Source organism: Magallana gigas, chromosome 3 (genome assembly GCF_963853765.1).
Source record: "Magallana gigas chromosome 3, xbMagGiga1.1, whole genome shotgun sequence".
In the NCBI taxonomy this organism is placed as follows: domain Eukaryota; kingdom Metazoa; phylum Mollusca; class Bivalvia; order Ostreida; family Ostreidae; genus Magallana; species Magallana gigas.
The window spans coordinates 33,433,269-33,448,972 of record NC_088855.1 but is presented as its reverse complement, the minus strand read 5'-3'; the positions used below and the strand labels follow the sequence as shown (position 1 = coordinate 33,448,972).

Genomic DNA, 15,704 nt, shown 5'->3' with positions numbered 1-15,704 from the left:
CCATAATGCGCCGCCTATTTTCCAAGGCAATCCATCACAGACTGTGTTTTTTTTTTCATTTACAAACTTGTGGAAATTACAAACATTAGAGGGGCTACCGTTTACGATACGATGGAAATGATTCGCAGGGGGTTTGACAATTTGGCTTATTTCAACCCCCCCCCCCCCCGGTAAAAAATACGGCGAAGATAAGGAGGAGTGCTAGGAAGAACTCCCCTCCCCGGCGTTATGAACTTATTTTAGAGTTTTGCAGGGTTTTTTTAAAAAGAAGAAAGCGATCTAAGCCGCTTTTTAGCTCAACGAGATGAAGTCGGGGGGAGCTTATGCTATACCCCCTGCGCCAGCGTCGGCGTCCGGACCTGGTCTAGGTTTTTGCTGCAGGTCCTGAATCTAAGTTAATAGACCTACTTATGGACTTGAAAGACTCGGATGCTGAATCTTGGCCATGAATTTCAGATGCTGGAGGAGGTTAAGGTTTTTGGAGCAGGTTCGCTTTAATTGCCATTTCTAAGTTACTACTGGCCCTAACTTCACCAAACTTGTATGGATGGTTTATGGACCAGGGTAAAGTTTTTTGTGCAGGTGCCCTCTGATGATTATATCTTAGTTATCCTTTTTTAGTTTATTACTGTTCCTAACTTCACCAAACTTCCATGGATGGTACATCTTATGATATACTTATGCACTTGACAGGCTTGAATGCTGAATCTGAACATTAGGTTTCGGATGCTGGATGAGGCTAAGGTTTTTGAGCTGGTTTAAGGTTTTGGTGCAGGTGCCCTCTGATGATTATATCTTAGTTATTACTGTTCCTAACTTCACCAAACTTGCATGGATGGAGCGTCTTATGATATTTATGCACCTGACAAGCTTGAATGCTGAATCTGAGCCATAGGTTTCTGATGCTGGATGAGGTTAAGGTTTTTGAGCTGATTCAAGTTTTTAGAGCATGCGCCCTTTGATTGATAAATCTTAGTTATTATTGGTTCAGTCTTTATCATATTTGAATAGATGATGCATTTTGTGATTCTGACATGATGCACTCCACAGTCAAGGATGAGCCATATGTTTCAGATGCTTGAGGTGGTATAGTTTTTTTGGAACAGGTCACATGTTTAATAGATAATAGTACAATTAATTTCAAACTTGCATTGTTGATTTAACTATATTAATATACATGTAGATGAAATCCAGATGTAGTTTCAGATACAGAGCCTGGACTGCGTTTTACTAAAGAACTTATGACTTATGACCAAATTAATGAGTGATTTAAATCACAAACTTATCAATGTTTTATTCTCATGGCTGTAAGATAGAATTATGGATATTAGAATGGTGGATTTGTTTAAATTTAATTCATTAAACATTATTCCATGAGACTGAAAATATTTACGACTTTGTCGTAAGTTCTTTTTTAAAACGCAGACCTGATCTCCATTAGCAAGGATGCCAAAAAAACCCCCCAAAACTCCTACCTTACTCAAACTATATAATACAATATTATTTCATATAATATTATATTATATATAATATTGTATCATATGATATGATGCAATGTTGGAATTTCCAATTAAAGTTGATTTTTCCAACTTCAAATTTGATTTTTCCAACTTCAAAGTTTGAAAATCCAACTTAATCTTGGAAAATCCAACTTTAATCTTCTGATGTTATTACGATAAGATTTTTTTTTTTATTTCAGACAAATTTCTTGAATAATTGATCATTATTAACGCCATGTATATACAAATTCCATTAAGGCATTGTTTTAATCTTAATTGTCTGTAAGTGTGCTTCTTTCTAATTCTGCATTTAATCAATGACACCCTCTTGTTTTACATATAAAAATAACAATTATTTGATTCAAAATTATTTCAATATTTCATATCTGATACTTTATACATTTAAACGTTTTAGTCATATATTTATATAAAAGCTTCTAGTTCAGACATATACACTATAAGTTTATACACAGTTTGCCTGTAATGTAATATTTATATTCATGTATTTGATTCAAAATTATTTCGACATTTGATTATATCTGATACTTACGCTGCAGCCAAATTTAAAGTAAAAAATTTACAATGTGGCACTTTTGTTTGCCAATTCTGTTGATGTCTTGAATTTCTTTTTGGGACATAATCTCCATAGAAGAAATCTGTATATGGGACAGAGGAGGAACTCAAATGATGATACTCATGACTTAAATAACCTCTATGATTTTTTTTTCGCTTAATATTTGTAAACATACTGTATTGAGCCATTAGCCCAACAGCGTCAAGACCATATTCTGTACATTTCTGTATGTTATCACTATTTTCTACTTTTATTTTAATTTTAGCTAATGTATCTAGAATCTTGACAACACAACATGCTGATTTGATAATGGCAGACCCAGATGTTGCTATAAACAACTGTCATAAGATCTTGTACTTGGAGAGAGCAAATCCCAAATAAGTTGGTTCACACATGTTTTAGTAAATGCAATACAATTCTCTGGTCTATTCACGTTTTTCAAAAGATCTTGAAACTTTTTGTCTGATATTCCTTCATGAAATAAAGAATTTATCATAGTAGCCAGTTCATCACCAAGTTTCATTCACTCCGAAATTTTTTCCTGCTGTAGCATTTTGATTCCCATCCGAGGAACCAATATTATTGTTCGTATCTATTTCTGTTTCATTAATTCGAGTTTCTTTAACATCGAAGCACATGTAATCTGCATAATCATCTTCAGTATCATTGTGTAACATTGAAAACATATTGCTGGACCAGGAATCGAACACGGGACCTCTGTAACTCTAGTCCGGAACTCTACCACTGAGCTACCCAGGCCGATACCCACGGTCCATATAGCCCCAACTACCACATTCCTCCCTCCTTAAATGATTTTTGCCCTTGAAGATCACCCCAGGTTCTTCCCCTGGCAGGAGTTATCCTGTCAGTTCCAGAGGCAGGTCAAGGCACCAAATGTAACAGGAAAGGAGAAATATTGAAAACATAATTATGGCTAGACGGGAATTGAACCTGGGACCCCTGCAACTCTAGTCAGGAGCTCTACCACTGAGCTACCCGGGCCGATACCCATGGTCCATATAGCCCCGACAACTACAGTTGTATTACTCGTCTACCGACGTACGCAGAGTTTCAACATTTTCTCTCCGACTACGCTGTTCTTACTGAAAATTAACAACAATATTCACATTATCGTCTGTTCAAGTCACACCGGTAACAACTTTTAACGAGAACTTTCATTGGGCCTATACATGTATCACTTGAAGTAGTAGAGTTTGTTATGGCCGCACCAATAACACTGCTATCAGATTCTGGAGCTGATTTTTTAGTGCTCTTACTAGACTGACATGCGCAACACACATCTCTCACATAATTCCGGAAGTAGTATGACGTAACAGAATAATATTTTTTATCACAAGAAAGATACATAACATCAGTAGCCTATGTTCTTAGTGGATTATAGTCATTGAACCCTCCTAGATGAGATACCAGTTCATCCCTGGTTAACTCCTAACATATGCCGGTACCCTTTTCAGCTGGGTGAACTAAAACAATGCAGATAAAGTATCTTGTTTAATAAGAGCACACCACAAAACATCAAGTGACCACAGCAGGGCTTGAAACAGCGACATTTGGGCCCTTTGCCTAACACCTATGACCACTGGGCGATTTGCTCTAAACTACTTTTCAATTCAATCATTAAAGTAACTGTATCTATAATATCTTTAGAACCTTTTCTTTGGTAGACTTTAATATTGGCACTTAGCTTCAAACAAAGTCACAATGTCACCAGTATTACATGGTAGTTCTTTTACAATCTCTCATTTTCAGTAATTTCCTCTCAGAAAAAAAATAAATCTTTGGGACACCACAATTATTCAACAAAACATATTTATTACTACCCAAGTAATAAATTTCATAAAAGTAGATAAAACAAGATACATGTACAAATACAATTGTCACATATATGGCAGTGTTCCACACTTCTTTCACATCTTTATGAAGACTGAATGTTTATTCAATCCTTGGCATATTAGCTCAATACCAATGCTAAAAAATCATACACTTTTCACCTCCTCCTTAAAAATATCTGTCCTTTTTCTAATTGTCCAACAGAAATTCTCATTTTACAATTGTCTGGAATTTTCCGAATCCAAATCTGAAAATAAAAGAGAAATTGTTGAATCACTATGTAAAAAAATGTTTTCAACAGTATTGTATTATTTTTTAATGAAAATTACAAAATCTTTGTTTTATTAAATTCAAAACCCATATCAAATGATTCCTCCATTCACAGATTTCAGATATTTTTATCCAGAAATACAGTTCATTCCCAGAACATTGCTAGGTTTTCATCTATATCCAAATATTGTAAATTTGTCTGAATAGTATTTGCAATCTAACCCTGAAAAAATATGTAACTTTAATAATCTCTCACCTCTTGTGATCCCACTGTTGTAATAACTCCTGTAAATTTCCCCATATCCTTAGACTCTACAAATACTGGTTGATTTCGATGAAACCTGTGAAGTGCAAAATTGATCAAATACTAGCTACCTTAAAATGCTGGGTGTTTAATAGATTTTTCTTACTGCTACTGTAACTTGCAAATCTTTATTTACAGATAGATGTCAAATCATTAAATGTCAATATGGAAAAATATCTGGGGTTTTTTATTATCAAGAGATGTAACTCATGTGTAAATTCTGAAAAAGAAAAAAAATTCCAGAATTGCCAATTTCATACACCTTGTCTTACCATCTCTTGTCATAATACAGTCTTCCATCATCTATCTTGGCCTCTGCTATGATAGGTTCTATGGGTGAGGGATGAGGGGTGACTTTTTTGCTGACAGGCTTTCCACTAACTTTGTTGATGATTCTTAAATCATCCATAATATCGTCATCATCCAGGAAAAGATTCAGCTGAGGTAAGATCATTAAGGATAAAAAAATAGTGTGTATCACCATATCATATATGAATCCTGGTTTGATGTATACCATATTTGGAACATCCAATATATGAACTTGTTATGCAAGAACCAATACCATGTATTTTTATTTTTTTGGTTTGGGGGGGGGGGGGGGGGGGAATGGAGGAGCAAGTAATTAAAAAGTACATTTACATGTACATGTACCAGTACATATAAATCACAAAGAGTGTTTTGAATTAACATGCTTTTTCATTTCCTGAAATATTTGATGAATTGAACACAACTTTCATAATATGTTTTTTTTTTTTTAAACAAATTGGAAATTCCTGTAGTTTTTGTTTTAATTTCAATTGGGAAAATATCAAAATATACATTGTAATAAATTAGGATTTACAATCGAATCACCAAATGAACTGAAATTGATCCATATTTAGTAAACTCATATCTAACATATAATTATGATGTATTTCGGGCATAATTTAAGAAAAATCATGTTGTTTTTTTTAATGGAAACTGTACCTGTAAAACTGTAATGCTTTAATACCAGCACTACGAGTAGTTAAGTATTGGAGAAACAAATTCTGCCATCCATCCCATTTGAAATAGATTTAAAGTTTTGAACAAAGAAAATAAGGGACTAGTTATTATAGGTGATGATACCTGACGTAAATATGAAAATGAAGACATAAAAAAACCCATTGAATGTTAAAAGGATATCTGGATTTTGTTTCCTCCTTTTCTCTGGTAATGGCATGGGGTCATTTGGTCGTCGACGTAGCTTCCTTGTGGTTACAGGTTTCATTTCCATGGAGTCAGATAACAGGAACCCTGAACAAGAGAAAATAATACATCTAATATCAAAAGAAAGTTCAATAATTTTGATTCCCAATCACCATGCAAAACTGCTACATCATTTAATTTCAGATACATGAAAGTGCTGAGTCAGCACACCGTAAACGATTATTGTCTCAAACAGTGTGAAATCAAAGTTCCTGATTAAGAATGTGCAAATTGAATTCTATAGTAATTCTATAGTAATTGTAGTTTGATTAGGAAATATCAGCAAAAATAAGAAATTTCAATGATATTAATGTAAGTTGAGATATCACTACTGGATATAATTCTGGACATTGTTTTTAAAACACATTCCATTTGCAACATTTATATCAATATCATTAAAGCTAGATGTGCATAAACAGAGCAAGTATTTGGCTAAACCCTGTGAATTGGTCCTCAAAGTCTCCTCTATTGAAGCCGAAACAACCTACTTTAGATTTTACAAATTTTAACAAGAATAGAGCTTGATAATTTGAATACTGAATTACAGTAGTAATCTGAGAAATTTAAACTAGGAATTTACAAAACAAAAAATATCTGATACAGTTTTACAGTTTATAGTTATGCAACACACAGTGCTTTAGATGCAATTCAATTCTTCTGACATGAAATATATAGCCTAGATGTGTGGCTTTTTTCCTAACATATATACCCTACCTCCTGTAAGGTCCATTGAATTTCTTTCACTTTCAATGTTCTTCTTTTTATCTTCCAACTCTTCAATAAGATTCTTTTTCAGTTCAATCTTCTTCTCCTGGAACATTAACTACAATTAATACACTGTTTTTTAATAATAAAATTCATTCTTTAGGAACACATTTATTTCAATGCAAACATCTATATTTGAGAATGACAAAAACCTAATCTTTTTAAAATTGCACGATTGTTCTAGCAAAAACATTCAAAACATCTTAAATTTTGTTAGATTGCTAACCCTGTCAATCTATAAATATTTTTCACAAATAAATTCTATTAAACTACTATTAATGGAGCTACCTACAACATAAATATCCATCTTTTACTATATAAACTTACAAATTTTTAGCAATTCATCGATCTAAGGAAAAGTATTGTACATGAAAGGGTAGTTATTTAACTTTGTCAACTCTGTGGTGTTGTGGTGTTCTAAGGACAATTGTTTCAATTACCTCAAAATCTTTAACAGATGCTTTCTTTTCCTTTATGTATTCCCTTTCCACTACATCCAGCTGAAAAAAGGAGAAATCATAAAAATAATAGAATGTTAAACCACTTACCAGATTCTTTCTTTAATCTTACATGTATTATATCAGATTATAAATTTTAGATAAACTTTTGATGTTTCTTGAACTTCAGTACAAAAAATCATCCATTAACATAAGTAATCAAGTATATGTAATAAAAGACATGAGATACGATGTTCAACAAAATTACAGTTCTCTCCAAACTCAAGATGCTGATCAAATCTAATAAAGATATTGAATCAAATAAAAGTTTTACTTCGAACTCTCTCCAGATCTCATTCACACGAATCCGTTCCTTGTACTGTTGATCAATTTTTTTCCGTTTCTTGATGTACTCTGGTAGTGTTCCTTCCTCCAGTTGCTGCAATTGCTTCTTCAAGTGGGCCAACTTGTCTTGGTACATTCTGCAAGAAGTTCAGCATTTTACAAAATAAAATAAAAACAGCATCCAGTTTTTGTCTCATGCAATACATGAACTGTATTAACTTAAGGTACTTCACTACACCTTCAAATAGTTTCTCAAATCAGCAGAAAATGAATTGATTATAATAGAGAGCATGATGGATAAGAAGTATACATGTCAAATAGGCAAAAAATGTGCAATTTTGGATAAAAATGATATTTTTAAAAATTTCATTCAGTAAACATGAACAAAAGCCACAGGCAGATTCGAACTCATGATCTACGGTTCACAATCCTGATACATTAACCACTGAGCAATGACAATATACATCTGAATTGATTGATACAAACAGTTTAACAAAACATTTAAATCGCCATCTTGTGACGTACTGTCTAAAAAAGTATAAGTCTAGGTGTAGTGAGGTACCTTAAACAATTTTTTTTTCTTCACTTTTATTTGTATTTCTCCAGATGTTAAGTCCTTCCTATTTATACCATATCTAAATCTTGAGTTTGAGGGTCTTGATTAATGTACAACAAGTACATGAAGTAGTAGACAGAAATAAAATTTTTAAATAAATTGCAAGCAATGCATGCATTCTTCAGTACAGACTCTTATATCAAAGACAGAAAAAAAATAGCAGACTGAAACTTAGTTTCAATGAGCATTTAATGACTACATATTTGAATTTTGTAGTTTATGTTCGTAAAATCTACAAAAATTAATGAACCTGTACACCAACCTGCATCTTCATGATTTAAAAGCTTTATTGAAAAAAATAAAATATATATTTTCTCCAAAATACATAATAATGGCCTTTAAATATCACTAATAATAATATATGTAATTTTAACACTGTTAGTTTGATGTGAAACTGTTATCCAACCCCCCACCCCCTCCCAAAAAAGGGGGTCAAAAATGCACATGTATCGGCATTATTTTGTAACAGTATATCCTGAATGGAAAAGTATTACTTACTGCTCTTTGATTTCTGTGTATTCTGTTTCACGCTTAACCATGTCCGTTTCACTTGCATCTTCTGTGTCTGAAATAAAACAATATTCATTTTTTTCTTAATGGGTACTGCATATCATTGTGAATAAGTGTTTAAAGTAAATTATGTTAAATCTACCACTCAATGTCTCAACTAATAAAAACAAACCCATATTGAAACTTTATCATAATAAGGCTATGACAATTTTGCGGCAAAGATTATAGTTAATACAAGCACAAAAACAAATCATCAATTTACAGAATCTTTGTGAAGTCATTAGTCTAAACATAAACAACTTGATCTGTCCATCATGACTAGTCCAAACCCATGTTGAATTCAACATTTCATTAGTAAAACTAGTTTTAAAATATGTTTAGTACATCAACCTCTCTAAGTTTTTTTTTCTCCTTAAAATCTCAGTGCCATGATCCTGAGTAAAATGAGGCATCACCATTACAACTCGAGTAGCACCTGGACAAGTCTAGCACACACTCAATTTGTCCAAAAACAGACAACTCCTTGACATATTTTCAATTGACTTTTGTATAAACAAAACAATTTAATCATTCTTAAATAAACAATGTCAATTTTATCTGTACATTTTGGACAACTTTCAGACTATTTTTGAGAATGCCTTTAAATCATCAAATCTTTAAAATTACATGCAAGTTTACACTCAATGGAGAAATTAAATATAATTTTTTTTTAACAGTATAAATGTGTTAATATACAGGTTACTGCTAGACTTACAAATCTCTCTCTCAGTCAATGGAAACTTGAAAATATTACTATAATGGAGCTCAGTGCAGTAACAATAAGAATATGCAATATACATTAAAAGTAAAGCATCTGGTGCAAGTTCAACATATCCAATAGTCTAAGAGTGAAGTGAGGTTTATATATTTTTTTTCCTGTTTGCTTGAATTTTCATACAAGTCAAGAACTAAATCTATAATCACCATCAAACTGAATGACTATTACCAACAAACCAGTCACATTTCATCGAATTGAACTCTGACCAATCTTTTTTAATTAAAAGACCAAATCACATTGATTTATAGTCCTTATTTATTGAGTGAAATAATCTTTTAATTTAAATGGTAAAATCACTCCTGATTGACTTATACCAAAATGAGAAACGAATATACATGTACATTGGTGAAAAAATCTGGAAACAAATTCACTTTATGCATAAAAATTATTTTAGTGCTTTAAGTTTACTTACTGGTATTTAAATTTTTGTTACCTAATTTAACTTTTGAACAAAACAACAATGCCTGTTTATGGACAATAGTTACACACAATAATATTAATTTTCTGGAGTGCTGCAAAATAATTCTCATTAGTATAACAAAAAATGTTCAGTTATTCCAATTCTCAAATAACTACTATTGAGTAAAAGGGATCAAATATATAGAAAAGTAAATCAAACATTTCATCACAAAAAACATGAATCTTCAGAAAGATTTTCCTTTTTAAATTTTTTTTTTTTCAAACATGCATGCTTTTTAGCAAGAGTTACTCTTTTGAAGAATCCAGCAATGTTCTCAATCACATGCACCATACTAATTAATATTAAATATGCAAAGTGAAAGTAGACCTTGCTCTGAGGGAGTATCTGTTATTACAACACATCATCATAAGTAAGTTTAAATAAAAAATAATAGGTTTATATGTATTCTCATCTTGCGATCAATAAAGCAAAGATGATCATCATTAACCTATGTTGAAGAAAAATTACATGTCATAGGTATTCATATTACAGATAGAGAAATTTCAATAAATTATACTGAGTCATCATTTACTTACTGAAGGAAGCCATTGCTACAATGATATCATTACAAGAAAGATAACTCTAATTTAAATATTTACAATATGAAATGTGAATTTGAAAGATTCAATATCCAATGAAAATGTTAGCTGCACATGGACACACTTCATATGCATTTTTTCTATCAGAAATTTAGGCCATTTGTGTAACATTAACCAACTGATGTACTTTCATCACATGTATATGTTTTTAATAAACAGCACCATTTTTGGTTTGAAATAACACATTAAACATCAACACATTGAGTTTAACAGAGAATATATAAATTAAAAGTTATTTATAAGTGATATTTGATAATTTCTTTAAAAATATTTTAGGGTTTCCAAGTTTTGTTCACAGTTTGTTTCTTTAAGTTTTTAAAACAGATTTTGCCTTCCTCAATTGAACCACATTGCATAAAGTAGTTTGTTACTTACAAAGCTTTGTTATTATTTAATTGCTACCTGAAAGTTGAATGGTATCAAAATACATAAAAAGAAACAAACCACAAAATGTAATCTTTTTTAATCCATATAAATGTTGATGAAAATATTTTTCATTAAAAAATCATCCCATGAATTCAACCCAAAAAGAATATGAAAATTAATTCAAATGCATCCATACACATTTATGTGCATAACTGACTATTTAACGTCAACCTATAGGACCTACAGCTAATTATTCATAGAAATGGAGGAAATTCGAATTTATTGCTTTGTTGAACAAAAATGCAACAATCACTCCAAGACAAAGATAGAAACAATCACCACATATGCTAGACGTGTATTGTACGAAACAAAGAAGATAATTTTGTAACACAATTTCGATTCACATTTTTGATAATCGTAAAGCTGGTAAACAGGTAAACAAGTGACTGTGCTTGCAGCATGCTTGGCGCCAATGCATACAACTGATTTAATAAAAGTACAAATTAATTTTTCTCAGTGCATTTACCTTCATCGGTAAAATTTTCATCAAAGTCTCGATCATCATCTAAATCTAAACTATCTACATCATCGAAATCTGTATCATTTACGTATCGAGGAGACGATGTGTAACTCGACGCCATATTTGTTTTCATCGGATGTGCAACTAAAAAAGCGGTGTCAGGTCAAATCGCTACTATGTATTGTTTATCGAAACCCGTTGCAATCGATTTTGTAAAAATTGATAAATCTTTAGAATAATATTTGTGATGTAAAAGTTAAATGTTATTTAACAGATACAAGATATCAATCAAATTATTCTTAATATAAAAAGGTGGGTCCATTTTTAGCAGAGACATAAATAACTTTGTTTTTTTATAACTAATTTAACGTTATGTCTCTGAATTTTAGCACACAAACAAATCTTTTGAATCCCCTAGATTTTTTAGTCTGCGGTTATTAAACGTTATCTAAAATCTTACAATTAATGTAATGTATATGACAGACAACTCACTCTAATGCGAAAATTTCTGTACACAAAAATTTTACTTAATCGAATAATCCATGAACAACTTACTTGAAATATACTATTGGAGTGCGCGTGCGTAGAAATACGTGTTTGGTGTATGATTTTCCGAATTTACTCTAGCATATAATATTGTTTTGGTGAACACGATAGACAAAATTAACATTAAGATGGCCCATACATTTCAACAAGAGTACATGGAAATGCCCCCTATCACTCGAGCTTACACGACTGCATGCGTTTTGACAACAATTGCTGTGGTAGGTCTTTCTTATCTTTTTTTTTGCAGCAAATTTTGTTTTCAAACTGTCAAATAGAAGAATATTTTGACACGAGTCCCGCTTATATTGCGAAGTTAGACTAAACCGTAGCAGGGACGACTAAGTATAGTATATACGTCCCTGACCGTAGCACCTCTTATTTCACTTTGTCGTAGGAGTGAAATAGAACAGAGAGAAGTATTGGAGAGGCTGGCTTTAGTTAGACTGGCTATAAACTATGAGACTGCAGGTGATGATTTCCGTGGTTATAAAGACTGCAAAAGCTGCAAAATTGAAACAGACTTGACACAAAAACAGTACGATTTTAACTGTAACAAGGGACCAAAGTTGGAGCAGAATTATGATACACTGATTTAAGAAACGGTTGGATTACAAATATTGCTTCTCAGCTGATCAATGTGGCCCATGGGTCTCATGTTGTTTAATGAACTTTTTGATTACCCCTGAAATGTATACCGGTATATGTTATTTCATGCTGACATTAAGTATTCTGCAAAATATTTTTTTCAGCAACTGGACATAATTTCACCTCTTCAGATATATTTAGATCCAACAGCAGTATTTTCAAAATATCAGGTAATGAGGTAAAAGTAAATTTAAAAAGTTTAATTTGATATGCCTATTACCATTGACACATGTTTAATATGTGACTATATATTTATTACAAGTATATATAATAAATCAATTAGGGGTTAATGTTTGTAATTATCAAAAATGTCTTCTTTTTTTCTTTTTTTTTTATATTGAGCTCTTCTTTTAAAGGAGATCTATACATGCTAAAAAAAAGCCATGATCATCGAGCCCTCTTTATTCCAAAATTTTCTGAATTTTTAATTTTGAAACTATTCTTCTATCTTTCATATTGATGAAGCAAAGCCAAAAAAAGTTAAAACAATTTGGGCCGATTTGTAATTGAATTTATGAATAATATTTTTTTAAAAAGTTTTTAGCATTGAAAAACAATTTTGCTTTCTTTTGTTGTTTTAGGTGTGGCGCTTGGTAACAAACTTCACATATTTAGGCTCCATTGGATTTAACTTTTTATTCAACATAATATTTGCCTATCGATATTGTCGAATGCTAGAGGAGGGTTCATTTAGAAATAAAACAGCTGATTTCTTCTTTATGATTTTGTTTGGATGCACTTTATTGACAGTAACAACAGTATCCTTTTGAAAAGTCACTTTGTGTAAAATAGGATTCAAAATTCCCTCGTCTTATTGAACAAGAATTACAATTATCAGTAGTTAATATCTATTTAGTTACTTTAGATTCTTTATCTTACGCAAGATGACCTTCCATTCTGTATCAAATTATGAGAACATTAAGTAGCAAGGGCTGAACTTTTGTAAAGATTCCATATCATCTACACCTATGAAATGATTTAATCAATTAAGCAAGATTTTTGAATCTGCAAGGAGAGCTTCTCGCAATTTAATTTACCTGAAAAATAGTTCCTTAAAATTACTTTGGAATCTACAGTATTCAGATTATCAGTGTGAATGCTAGTTTTCCTTAAGAAACTTTTCAGATGTTAGTTCCTATGGTGAATCTAGTATTCTTGGGCAGTGCATTGACTATTATGCTAGTGTATCTTTGGAGTCGGCGTAATCCGTATGTGAGGATGAATTTCTTTGGATTAATGACATTTCACGCTCCATATCTTCCCTGGGTCTTGCTGGGATTCTCTGTTTTACTGGGAAATTCAGTAATCACAGACCTACTGGGTAACTAATTGCATTCATTGAAAAATACATGTACATGTATGTCTAATTTTATGTTATTTCAATTGTTGTACGTGTATAATCTTAATATGAACCTTAGTACATGTACATGAACAACAATATAGATTGTTTAAATGATCGCAGTAAACCTCTTCAATTTCCTAGGCTCTTTAAAAAAAAAAATAGGACATGCATTTCAAAACAATGTGTTCTACTCTTATTTACAGGAATTGCTGCTGGTCACATTTATTACTTTTTAGAAGATGTCTTCCCACAGCAACCAGGTGGCTTCAAGATTCTAAAAACTCCACGATTTTTGTAAGTACACTCAGTGTTTGAAATAGTGGTACATGTACTGAATATATCAAACAAATTGGAGTATAACTCAAAAGTATTTTCGGCCGCGTCCAGTTTGAGATTAAAGGTTTAACTGTTAACTAATACTACTGATTATGGGGAATTTCAAGTTAAACTTACCCATTTGTTCTGCCAACATTGTGTATTTGTTTCTGGAATTGGTATTTGTTGTAATAGCCATTATGTTGTACTTGAAATGCTATGCAATAAAAAATTATACGAGATAAAACAGTATAAAATTTAAAAAAAGAAAAAAAAAGAACCACATGTAATGTATTCATACATCATATCTATTGTTTTTTGTTTTTGAAAATTTACAAATAAAAAGAAATACCCTAATTTTAATTAAGATGTATTATATCCACACATGTATTATATTTATATCTATTTAATATCTTTAAAATTGGGAATAGAAATTTAGAGTAATGTTTATTTCAACTAAGACTTTCATGTTGTTTTGTAGAACATACCTCTTTGAAGGAGCCCCAGAAGATCCGAACTACAACCCCCTACCCGAGGATCGACCAGGGGGCTTCAACTGGGGGGAGCCGCAAAACAGACAGGAAGATGGACAGAACTAACTCATGACATCAACACTCCCATTTTGAGAATGAATAACTGACTGTATGAAAGTTAGAACTGACTTCATGTGTGTGTATGCAATTTCAACTGGTTTTGGCGTGTGATAGATGATAATGATGAGTATGTAGGTTTTTGAATGTCTTCTGTGATAGATATAATATATCCAGCTTTATGTTACAAGAGTTTTATCATTCAACAATGATCTGCTTTACAGAATCCTGACTTTATATGCCTTCAGTTTAAGTAAGGCTTTGTAAATCATGTTGGATTTGACATTCATATTTGTTAAAGTTTGATTCATGCCTATAATTGTAAATAATCATTGGACAATTCTTTTCCTTGAAAAAAAAACCTAGAGGTACAAATGTTTTGAAATATACGGTATGTTTAGAATTTTGTGCAATAACTTGTTATTATGGTACTATTATCAGTACATAAACCGTATATCCAAGGGTTTTTTTCTCATGTCAGAAAATTTGCAAAAATAGGGAAAATGTGTAACTTTCTTTTTATTTGTATCGGTAATATTTTGTGTCAGTAAAGTTTCTTTAAGCAAACAATACCAGATATAATTTCTACATATTGAATAGTTTGCAATGTAAAAGTGATCATGAAAATTACATCATCATGAAAATTAAATAATAATTAGGTTATTTTGAAATTTACAAATTTTGTGACAGACTTGTTCAATTCATAAAATGGTTTTATTTCAAAATTGTTTATATCTTGTTTTTTCATTTAAGTTAGAGATTAAAGAAAGGTCAAAGCAAAGTCACCAAATCTTAATGTTGTTTATTGAAATAGGGCCTTTGAGATGGTCACCATCGTAATGGCATCTACTATGTGCAAATGTGCACTAGAATGGTGTAGGATGAAAAATAAAACACTCTTTCTCCTTCAAAGGACAAATCCTTTCTATAGTCTGTCCCAAGATATTTATGCAGTACATTTGGACGATTTTTAATAAAAATACACATACCTGTGAAAGAAGTGCAATTGAAATAGTTGAAAGGGTTATTTCCAAGATAATTTCATGAACACATTATCATCTTTCACTTGGAAAAATTCACAGGAACAAAAAAAGATTCCCTATGGA

General features: G+C 31.6%; 2 protein-coding genes across 5 annotated transcripts; one reads left to right on the top strand and one right to left on the bottom strand.

Moving 5' to 3' along the window:
* Positions 1 to 3,886: 3,886 nt before the first annotated feature.
* Positions 3,887 to 11,318, bottom strand: LOC105333928 (sin3 histone deacetylase corepressor complex component SDS3). 4 transcript variants are annotated; one of them, XM_011437163.4, is made up of 10 exons: positions 11,167 to 11,310; positions 10,212 to 10,226; positions 8,387 to 8,453; positions 7,262 to 7,409; positions 6,931 to 6,990; positions 6,440 to 6,548; positions 5,663 to 5,773; positions 4,771 to 4,942; positions 4,451 to 4,535; positions 3,887 to 4,171 (listed from the first exon to the last, which is right to left on the bottom strand). In XM_011437163.4, the coding sequence occupies exons 1-10, from the start codon at positions 11,291 to 11,293 to the stop codon at positions 4,082 to 4,084; spliced, it is 984 nt and encodes a 327-aa protein (XP_011435465.1). In that variant the 5' UTR covers positions 11,294 to 11,310; the 3' UTR covers positions 3,887 to 4,081. The 4 variants fall into 4 exon arrangements, with proteins under 4 accessions (XP_011435465.1, XP_011435466.1, XP_011435467.1 ...); XM_011437164.4 differs by having other exon boundaries at positions 6,440 to 6,536; XM_011437165.4 differs by lacking the exon at positions 10,212 to 10,226 and having other exon boundaries at positions 11,167 to 11,318.
* A 404-nt stretch (positions 11,319 to 11,722) lies between these two features.
* LOC105333927 (derlin-2) lies at positions 11,723 to 14,752 on the top strand. Its single transcript, XM_011437162.4, has 6 exons — positions 11,723 to 11,924; positions 12,456 to 12,521; positions 12,933 to 13,109; positions 13,477 to 13,672; positions 13,897 to 13,987; positions 14,490 to 14,752. The coding sequence occupies exons 1-6, from the start codon at positions 11,835 to 11,837 to the stop codon at positions 14,605 to 14,607; spliced, it is 738 nt and encodes a 245-aa protein (XP_011435464.2). The 5' UTR covers positions 11,723 to 11,834; the 3' UTR covers positions 14,608 to 14,752.
* Positions 14,753 to 15,704: the final 952 nt, after the last annotated feature.